The sequence below is a fragment of the Leptonotus elevatus genome, chromosome 9 (assembly GCF_054856555.1).
Source record: "Leptonotus elevatus isolate MCC_2025b chromosome 9, RoL_Lele_1.0, whole genome shotgun sequence".
Taxonomy (NCBI): domain Eukaryota; kingdom Metazoa; phylum Chordata; class Actinopteri; order Syngnathiformes; family Syngnathidae; genus Leptonotus; species Leptonotus elevatus.
The window spans coordinates 7,075,215-7,086,674 of record NC_141247.1 but is presented as its reverse complement, the minus strand read 5'-3'; the positions used below and the strand labels follow the sequence as shown (position 1 = coordinate 7,086,674).

At 42.3% G+C, this 11,460-nt stretch overlaps 1 protein-coding gene across 1 annotated transcript; it reads right to left on the bottom strand.

Annotated features, from left to right (window-relative positions):
- Window positions 1-3,841: 3,841 nt before the first annotated feature.
- On the bottom strand, window positions 3,842-5,962 carry LOC147168235 (POU domain, class 3, transcription factor 4-like). The gene has a single exon (XM_086085262.1). It carries the CDS (start codon window positions 5,900-5,902, stop codon window positions 4,823-4,825), a length of 1,080 nt encoding a protein of 359 aa, XP_085941388.1. The 5' UTR covers window positions 5,903-5,962; the 3' UTR covers window positions 3,842-4,822.
- Window positions 5,963-11,460: the final 5,498 nt, after the last annotated feature.

Genomic DNA, 11,460 nt, shown 5'->3' with positions numbered 1-11,460 from the left:
GTGGCTGGGTAGCGCCCCATTCAGGTGTGAATCTATTTATCCTCATTAACAAGAATCTCCCCAAAGTCAGCCAATTAGCACGCTGCTCCAAATGAAGCCATTAGCTGTCACATGAGGTAGAAGCAGTACATGTCATTGGTCCACTGTGAGTGTGTACGTGTGCGTGCGGCTGCATTCATTCTAGCTGCTAATAAAAGCAAGAGAATTAATGGAGCGAGCGTGTGTGATAATGAGTTAATGTGGAACAAGCAGGACAAGCAGTGATCAACCCTCTTGTCTCAAATGAAGATATCTGTGATTTACTCTCCCCCAGCTCTAAACAAGCTTTCCTAGCCTTACTTATCTGTGTGTGTGCGCGCGCGTGTGTTCATTAGACATGTTGTTAGGCTAAAAACTCCCCCAAAGTGCAGAGATGTTGCTTGACTGTAGGTTTTGAAATAAGACCCCGTAATTGCCACTCTGCTGTGACGTGACTGAAAAGTCACATTCAAGTTTGCAAGCTCACCAGATTCATAATGAAAAACTGGAGCAATGTGCTGTCTTCGGCAGGGCCAGCCCTAAGTGATTTGGTGCCCTAGGCGAACGTGCAGATTGCCCCCGACCCCACCTCCGGAAATAAATAAATAAATAGTTAAATACATAAATATAATATTTAATAGAACACCACACAATAAATACCAAATTTCAAAAAAAAAAAAATGCTTTTTCTATATATTTGTTTACATTGAACCAGCACCCAATTCTTATCTTGTATAAATTAGCGTGGTTATGTGAAACAATGATTTATGGAAACCTATTTGCAACTACCTGGACTGGACTGACTGCTTTATATTAAAACCATTAAGCTGTTCCTCGCTTTGGTTCACAGAGTAGCATGGATGTAATGGTGGAATAAACAAGTTACAAGCAAGCTAAGAAGCTTACGCTATTTTCATGTTTATTTTTATAGACAATGATGACCGACCAACCGACCGACCGACATATCATGCCTCCACCCTTGGCCCGTTTTCTCTCCTCCTCCCTACGCCGCTTTCTTAATGCAGCACCTGAGGGCTTGGACCTTTTCATTGTAAAAGGTTTTTTTTGGGGGGGGGGGGGGGGGGGTAATTGTAATCTTTTTTTTTGTCCTGCAATTTGGCGCCCCCTCCACTAGATGGCGACCTGGCCGACCACCTAGTTCGCCTATGCCCAAGGCTGGGCCTGGTCATTGGAATGAAGTTGATCTGAAGGAGAGAAAAAAAAGAATAATAAAAGGCTGCTATGGGACTTCCTTGTGAAGAGCTGGCACTGATCCAAGTAGGTACAGAAGAGGAAGTAATTAACGGGTGGGGGGGAGGGCCACCTCTTCATTTTACTTTAGTAGCAGCAGAATATTCCTCCCAAATTGTCTATTCAGGGTGATTAAGATTTTTAAAGATATACAGGGAACAATTTGGTGCCATTTAAAACTGATTTCCGATGTATGTTGCACATTCTTGCACTCAAGCTTCTTCTTGATGCTCCCTAATTGAGCAAATAACAATGTGTGCCTGCCTCACACACCACAGTGAGAATATACCCTCTAGGGTCTGAATGGTTCAATAATTCATGTGCAACAAGTGGGAAACATCCCAAAGCATCACTTCAAATGTTCCATTCCATAGAAACAGAAAAAAATTATGTTATACAAGTTGTACAGCATGTAATGTATCAAACACATAGTGGTAGTGTGGATGGTCTGGGGCAGCTTTGATACTTCAGGACCTGGACAACTTGCTGTGATTGACGAAACCATGAATTCTGCCCTTTACCAGAAAATCCTGAGGGAGAATTTTGGGCAATCAGCTTGTGACCTAAAGTTGAAGCACATTTGGTTCCTGCAGCAGGACAAGGATCCAAAACACACCAGCAAGTCAACTTCCTGAATGACTTAAAAATACAAAATGGAGGCTTTGACGTGGCCCGGTCAAAGTCCGGACTTGAATCTGATTGAAATGCTATGGCACGACATTGGAAAGGCCGTTCATGCTCGAAAACCCGCCACTGTTGCTGAATGAAAGCATTTCTGCAAGGAAGAGTGCTCGAAATATCTCCACAGAGACTCATTGCCAGTTATAGAAAACGTTTGGTTTTGGTTGTTGCTGCTGAGGGTGTTATTAGGTTTAGGGGGCAAGTAGGCGTCTTTTTCACTCACCCTGACAGCTTTGAATAGTTTTTTTTTTCATTAATCAACATCAATCTGTCTGATTATTACATTTATTTGATTATCTTAAACATTAAAGTGGGGGGACTATATAGTATATAGCGGTATAGACGTTTGCACCGACGTCACGTGATCACGCGACCGACGGCGGAAGTGACATAGGGACTGTTATTATACTAATTATAAGTTATTGTAGTTATTATATATTTGTTGTTTTAAACCAGAATACAACAATGTATTTGAAGTGAGTTTTCACTACTTACAAAACCTTAAAAACAAACCAAAACGGTTCTGTGAGAAAGTAACGTGATGATAAAATCAAGAAGCACTGAGTCATTCAATGTCACCATGAAGTCACCACTCGTCTCTGACTCATGGTCTGATGCAGTTACTTGAAAGAGTTATCAAATTCAAACATTTTGGAGGACACAAATAGGCCTCTTTTTTTCATTCTTTTTCTTTCTTTCTTTCTTTCTTTTTTTTTTTTTGCTGTGCACCTGTTTCTTTTTCGCCCTTAACGTGTTTCCAGTCAATCATTTCTGCACTAGTGAGTTATTTAAGTATCAGTTAACCTTTAAAAAAAAAAAAGTGCTTCCTCTCAGAATTCAGCTGTTTTAGGCCTTCAAAGTATAGCAAAGTTTTCCAATTTGTTTGTTAATCAGAACATGACATTTTTTTTTGTCCATACTTGCTCTCCTATAGACGAATTCAACACTCATCATTGCTAATTAAGTGCTGCTATTTTGTTTTACTTTTCTCCCCTTCCATATTGTCATCGACGTCCCCTTTTACCTCCATCCTCACCCTCGCTTGCTGTCTACCCCAACCCCCTCCCTGGGCCGCAGACTGAGGAGATGCATAAATTCAAGATACATTAGTATTCCAGTCAGGCTCTCTGTTTTCAAGGCAAGGCCTAGCACACCCCCACCCCTCCCCACCCCCACTTCCCCTCCTTCACTCTCCCTCTCCAGCTCTATTTTTGAATCATTTAAACAGTGCTGCATTTACTTCTTTTTTTTTTTCAAAACCCTCCCTAATTTATTTTCAAGCTCCACATGCAGTTTTTTTTTCAGGAATATAGCTCTATTTTGCTTTTGCATCGCCAATTATACGGAGCTGTAGTCTTTGAAATGAGATTCATCTGCTTCTGCGTGTGTGTGTGTGCTCGTGCGTGTCAACGCATGAGTACGCGCACGCTGTCAGGCCCACTGGCCCCGGCGATACATCACGCATGTCTGATCAAGGAGGTCATAGGGCCCTGACAATAAAATTTCAGAGGAACTGTGCAGAATGCGTCTCTCTCTCTCTCTCTCTCTCTGTCTTTTTTTTTCTTTTTTCCCAGTGATCAGCCTGCAGCCAAGACTCCATCGAGCCACTTGGATATTTTACAGCTGTTAGGGACACCAAACCTACGGGGGGCGAGGAAACACAATTTGGACATGACAAGTAAAAAGAGACGCTGTTGTTCATGTTTAAAAAACAAAAAAACAAAACCCGTATTACGAACCATTTATTTAAATTGTTCGCCTGGATTGGTTTACCTATAAATCAATAATGTTTGAGGGGTTTAATTAGAACTGCATTAATAATAATAATAATAATAATAATTTATTGCTGAACTTTAATTATTTTTGGACAGTCAACAATTGTTACAAGAAATTGTTTATTACAACATACATAGTTTATTTCAAAACATAATACAAGCTTTATACTGAAAATAAATAATTACTTGAGCTGTCATCGAAATTTGGAATAAAACCGCCGAAACAGTTCAATCTTATACTGAAAATATTTTTTTTTACATTGCTAATTAAGTGCAGGAATAACTAAGAGCATTTTTTTAAATTAATGACTTCAAAAGGGTAATATATAAAACTGTACAATATTCGAAAAAATACTTGTGAAATAAACCAAAGGAGTATTTAATATTATAAAATTTGGATAGTTGAACGTACAATAAAATTATAGGCAGGTGTATAGCGTCAAACCATTTCTTTTTCTATACGGCTCTTTTTCAGAGTCTACACAGTTTAAATGGTCAAAAATGAATGAAAGCAACAAATACATTTATAAATAACTGTTTTTGTGAGTGGCTAGATAAACTACAGGCCACAACGGAGGGGCAAAAACAAGATTCAAGTGCTATTGTGTTGGTAGTGTACCACTGGACTTAGGGCCTATTTTGCATATGCAAAAATAATAACAGCAATTACAGATGTTCTACGAGTATGTTACAAAATAATGACATGAAAGGATTGTGAGCTCGAGTAAAATTACACGTGGCGCCCAAACACTGAAATATCAAATCAGTTCAAAAAAGAAAATAATTTGTGTCACTCCACAACAACAAAAAAGAGAGGAAAAAATAGAAAACGAAACAGCAGTCCCATTTATGGTGACAAAAACTAAAGGCGCTGGTAGATTATAGGCACATTTTTGTATTTATATCCAAACTTTTTGACCGTCTCCACGGAGTGACGTGAAACGATGGATTAATGCCCTCGTGGCGCTTCGAAAGAGGCCAAGGCTGCGCGGGTATCTCCGGTGCTGCTGGAGGGAGGTCCGGAGGAGTCTGTATCGGCGGGACCTGCACCGCGAGAGTCCGACTTGTGTCCGATCCCTCCCGCAGCGCTGCGGCGGTCAGAGGTCGTGGCAGGAGGTCGCGTCCCCCGCGCTGCCGCCGTGGGAATAGGGCGCCTCGTGGGGCGGTGGCGGCGGCTCCCCAGGCGGCGTCATGCGCTTCTCTTTCTGCCTCCGGTTGCAGAACCAGACGCGCACCACCTCCTTCTCCAGCTGCAGCGAGTCCGCCAGCGACGTGATTTCCTGCGCGGCGGGTTTGGGACACTTGAGAAAGTGCGTCTCCAGGACCCCCTTGACGCTGACCTCGATGGACGTCCTCTTCTTCCTCTTCCTCCCCTGAGCTGCGATCTTGTCTATACTGCTCGAGCTGCCCGTGGACGAGTCTGCCTCTTCCAACCACTTGTTCAACAGCGGCTTGAGTTTGCACATGTTTTTAAAGCTCAGCTGTAGAGCCTCGAACCTGCAGATGGTGGTTTGGGAAAAGACGTTACCGTAGAGAGTACCCAGGGCCAAGCCCACGTCGGCCTGCGTGAAGCCCAGCTTGATCCTCCGCTGCTTGAACTGCTTGGCAAAGTGCTCCAGCTCGTCCGACGTCGGCGTCTCCTCGTCGGAGTGGTCGTGGCAGTGGTGGCCGCCCACGTCGCCGTGCTCGGGGCTGAGCGTGTCCCTGAGGCCCGGGTGCATGTTGGGCGGCGGGGTGAGCCCGCCGTGTTCCAGCATGCCGTTGACGGTGAAGCCAGTCTGGGAGTAGATGTTGATCTGCTGCCCGCTACTGATGGACGAGTTGTGGGACACCGAAGTCCCCCACGCTACCGGGTGGTTGCCATGGTTGTTGTGGTGCGGCGAGTGATGAGCGACGTGAGGCGAGCGGTGGTGTATGATCCCCAGCTGCAGGTCCTCCCTCCCCGGTTTGACGTCCTGCTGCTCCATGGAGGACGACCACGGGCTGCTATCCGACAGAGTGCTCCCCCACTGGTGCCCGAGGGGGTGCCCGTTGCTCTGGACGTTTTGCAGGTAGTCACCATGCAGCAGTTTCTGGTGTCCTCTGTAGGGGCTAGCAGGCTGCATGGCCTGGCTGTCCGGGTGGATCATGGGACTGGAGCCGAGCAAAGTGTAGGGGCTGGAGGCAGCTGTGGCCATGCTGGCTGCTGAACCCCACTGGCGATACTAAAGTGAGCCTCGGCTCAGCCTCTGACATCTCCCTCTCTCTGGAGTGTCGGCACCAGTCAGGCGTTGACGGACGCCAAGAACCGCCACTCACAGGCCGAGGAAGCCGCGGCGACGACACTTCTCCACCAATGGCGGCGCAGCGCACGCCACACTCGCAACCTCCGCCTGCGGGCGCAGAACCGCAGTGAGGAAAGGGTTAAGACGGTCGAACCGGAAGTGAGTCCGAGTGCTGGTCCGCTGAGTCTGTTTGTGGAATAATGTGCGCGTGGAGCGCACTTCCTGTTTATTAATCGAAGTTTCCAACTGCTTTACGCGCTGCTGTCACCCTTGAGCGCGTATAAGCTCCAGTGGCATTTGTCAGACGTGCCAGCACTTAATTTTAGAAGGATGCGATCAAACCTGGTCCAAATCTAACTGATAATCATTAACTTGCAGTAAACACGTCCTGCAGGACGTTTCTAAGGTGGCACGTCTCAAGATTTTGCACGTTTGCGAACGGGCCATGAGGGCATGTCATACAACACATTAAAAAATAATAATAATTCAGTCAAAAATGCTAAAATTAGTCCAAAACACCGTGGGAATAAATCAATTCCTCACATAAAACGCCTGAGTGGCATGCCCTACATTTATTTCCACTCATAACATTCTCGTTAGAACTCAGCAAGATATTTCTGCACAAAGCTAACTTAGCTACACTATAATTTCCATTTGAAGAGTGTGTGCCAGCATCCTTATTGCTTTGCAATTCCATTAAATATATTGCCGGGGCTCCCAGGTTAAGCTTGATTTAAATTTGCATACATTTTCATACATTTAGGAGAAATAAAAAGAAGGCTGGATCCAGCAGAAAGTCATTAAAGAGCGCCGAGCCGTGGAGGAGACAAGCAGGAGGCCGGAGCAGGTGAGCGGATGGCGGGCAGGATAGAACCGCTGACCGACCGCTGGACGTCGACCGGCCTCGGTGACCACCGGAGACTCGCATCATCGCTTGCACGAGGGACTGATGAGTGATCTTTGCTTCGGGCGCCGAGTAAGATGCGTTGCAGCGCAACTGGAATAAGAAGAATACTCGGAATAATGTGAAATGTATTTTATTTTATTTTAATGTTGGATTATTATTTTTTTTGCTTGAAACGAGAGAAACCGAGCTGGTGTAGTAAGCTTTTCTTTTCCCTTTTTTTGTTTTTTCTTCTTGTATAATCAATTGAGTTGGAGATAAATTCAACTAAATTAAATGAACAATTAATGTGAATTTAGGAAATTGGACAACCAATGACAATAATGGTATAATAAAAAAAAAAAAAAATAGGACGTGCATTTTTCCCCGCACGCATAGGCTATCGATATTTATCATAAAGAAAAAAGTAGTAGCCTATTTAAATCTTTTGTTTTAAATATCAAAATGTTTTATAAATCGTGTAACACCTGCCTCCATGATTTTAAATTACGCATTTAAAGTGGACAAGAGTGCTGCTTCGAGAGGGGGTTGTATTGCTCTCGATAGTCTAAGTTTCTAAGTGTAACAGATGCTTCTCTAGAAACGCTCCGCGTGCTGATTCCTTTTATTCCCATCAACATTTTTGTGCCGTCGAGCTGGTTTCCATAGTGAGGCGAATAAAAGGCAAATCCCCGCTCCGCGCCTCCAATAAAGAGCCCATTCACAGATAACCCGAGACAGCCCTGCAACACTGACTGCCTCTCTCCTACCGAGGTGCACATTACTGCTCAATAAGACAAGCTAATGACTCATAATTTCTCTCATTTTGTCTTTTTGGGAATTAATGGTTTGTTTGGAGTTTGCTGTTTTGTTTGTTTTGCGGTTTGAAGCGACGTTTGGTTGAATTTATACCGCCATGCACGATTATTTTGTTAATAAAACAAATACACAAAACAATTTGTGTTTTCAAAACAGAACGATGTGTGCTGTATTAATAAGAGTGTCGGAATTGGAATGCCCAGTTTATGTTGAGCGGTATCAACATTTTATTTTAATCAATAATTTTCCACACTTAAGTGTCACCATACAAGAATACTAACAGCATGATTGGTGCTCCCGGTATTATTAAAATATTCTAATTGCTGTATTAATCTTTTTCTCTCTCAATGTTCTCACTGCGACAAGATGAATAGGTTTTCGACTGCTATTGAGACAGCAGTGGGCCTCAGGGTGCGCCCTGCCACTGGGTGTCATGACCTCTGCAAACTTTCCCCACGCAGCGTTGACCTCGATAATTTGAGTCGAACCCGTAAATGTTTGTTTATGCGTTCAACGAGAAATATCTCATACACGTGCACTTCACTAAATTAAAAGATTGTATCTTATAATTATGTGAATTATTAATTTTTTTATGCTAATGAACACTGGGAGGCATAAACAAAATATGTGCGCCATGTGTGTGTTTTAGTAAAGTGGCATCGTCTAATAATAACACGTTTACACACACGCACGCACAGGTGTGTCCTAAGAATCGATATCCCCCATCAGCGCGTGACGTCAAGGACAGTGGCATGGTGTTTAAACGGTGCAGCCCTAAATACAAACTAATCCCACCATGACGCTGCTGACACCATGTTTGTTTTCATCACGAATTTGGAACCCAAATGTTTTTGTTTGTATTTCTTTACTTGACAAGAACAACTGAAGTGCATGTTTGACGTTCAAGTTTTGCATGCTTGTGTTTGGTCTGCTTAGATATTTCTTTCCTTTTTTTTTCCCCAAATCAAATTTTCAAATGAGAATTATAGCAATAGTACATCACCTTTTGTATTTTTTACTTCTCCAAATTGGCAGTGTTAATTCAACACATACAGAGTCAAATTTGACACTTCAAAAGTGTCTATATTGGTCCACACTGTTGTATAATAACACATCTGCACACGATTTAACTCTGCACATGTTCAAATTACATTTCAGGAGTTAAAATAAATTCCCACAAATTTAACACTGAAAATTTAACACTCATTCTCACACCAAATGTCCCAGGAACTGTTCGTTCCAAATGTCCGATCATTGGATGTTCCATTCTGTTGTTACACATTTAAAAGGTTAAACATAAAAACAGAGGCAAGGGTTCGGATTGTGGCGATATTGAAATGAAGGTGCTGGATGCAGGTGCATGTCAACAAAGTGACATTTTGTGGCATTGTTGTGACAGTAAATAGAAGCAATCATTAGATAATGTTGTTTGGAATAATTTAAGTTCTCAGCAAATGTAATTATATTTTGTGCAAAGAGGAGCTTCAAAGAGAGCGTCAAGGCCTTCAACCTGCATGTGTGTTCCACATTAGGATTCCAATATGATGCAAAGTCGACCAGAACATTATTTGACTTTGTGGTTAATTAGAAATTGAATTGAGTGAAAACAATAGACGAGCCTCAGGTCAGGGACACTTTTTAAGTATTTCTTTTACTTAAATGAGCACGTTACAAAATTATTCTTTATTATCTGTGAGGATTTGAAACATGGAATTAAATTGAAACCGCTTTCCCTCGAAGTCAATGTTTGTCACAGTAATTATTCTGTTTGTGTGTGTGTGTGTGTGTGTGTTACAGGTGCTGTTTGCAAAATGGCTTTATTTTGTTACAGTGTGAGTGAAGGAGCCTCTGTTGGTTAAAATCGACATAACAACTGTTAAACCTCAAATGGCTCCATTCACACACACGGCAATGACGAAGAGTAGAGAGTCTATATAATCATATAATGTCTGCTCTTCAGTTGCTCTCCAACTCCTTTTGCATATATCCACTCTAAAGAGCTGAAAAGAGCACAGGCCTGAGCTTGGACCAATGAGGAAGAAGAAAAAAAAAGTACCTTGAAAATCAAAAACATTGTAAAAACAGATTACATTCAATAATAAAACAAAACAAAACCTGCTAGTTTACTGCTATACTGCAGGATACCTACCTACCGGTACTTCTTTCAACCCCCCCACAAAACAACCCCCCTCCTCAAATGCACACATACACACACAGGTCCCTCTGAAGGAGCAGGCGGAGCCGACAGTTGCACATCTGCATTTCAAACACAGACTCTCTGGGATTCATTATTAATTAGCCCACTGAGCCCTGGAGGGCTGGACACACGCACACCCCCCCCCCCCCCCACACACACACACACCCACGCACGCACGCACGCACGCACGCACGCACACACACACACACACACACACACACACACACACTTGTACTTATATAATTGTGAGGACATCCATAGACATAATGCATTTCCTAGCCCCTTCACCTAACCCCAACCATCAAAAATGATTGCCTACCCCCATTCCCTACCCTAACCTCAACCCTGACCCAATTCAAACTTAAACTCTAAAACCAAGTCTTGACCCTCAAAAAGAGGTCTTGAGTTGTGAGGACCGGCCAAAATGTCGTCACTTCACAAAAATGTCCTCAATCTGTTGGTTAAAGATGTATTTTGGTCCTCACAATGTAGTATGTACAAGTACACACGCACGCACACACGCACACACACACACACACACACGCACACACACACTTACACACTGAAGTTTTGCATTGCAACATCCAATCATGCAATCTCTTTTGGAGTGAATGATAAAGAATTGTGAATAAATGGACAAGATGTATACTTTACCGATCGTATATATATTAGGGATACAATTATAGAAATAGCAAGTATCGTATCGGGCCGATACCTGACCTGATTTTAAGGTATTGGCGGATATCAGTATCGTCCGTCCTCTTGTGGTTGTATTATCATCAGGAACTAAAAATTAGAAGAAGAGAAAGTCACCATTATTTCATGCAGTTTTAAGGAAACACATTGATTTATTTTAAGGAAACACATCTTTATTGTTGTTCTTTAGCTATTTGGAGAAGAGACTACAGTTTGCTGCATTGCATTTGAGTACATTCTTCTCCCCTTGTGACACAATGTGTTGTTCCTCAGGGATCTGTCTTGGGGGCACTATTATTTCTTATATACATTAATGATTTGTCATATGCATCCCATCAGACATCAAAAATCTTGTTTGCAGATGATGTTAGTTTTAGTTTTATTCGTGTCAAAACCCTATAACTATAAAGAACTGGAAGATATTGCAAAATGGTTCAAAATCAAACTTTCACTCAATATTAAGAAAACACATTTTATTTTATTTGGTCAAAATTATATATAAAAAAAGAATCTTGCAAATATACCTGTACTTTTTGATAGTATGCCAGTAACTAGAATCAAATCAGCTCGCTTTCTTGGTGTACTTAAAGATGAAAACATGATTTGGAAACCTCAAATTTCACATATTACATCAAAAATTGCCAAAAATATTGGAATATTGGTAAAGATTCGCTATCTTCTCAATTCAGTTTCACTACGTTTTTATTATTCAATTATTCACCCCTTCTTTAGTTATTGCCAGTACTCAGCCAACTAAACTCAAACCAATTCTCGGCCTGCAAAAGAGTACAGTGAGAATTATTACTTGCTCTGCACGGAGAAGCCATTCTTTACCACTATTCCACAAACGCAGAAGCCATTCTTTACCACTATTCC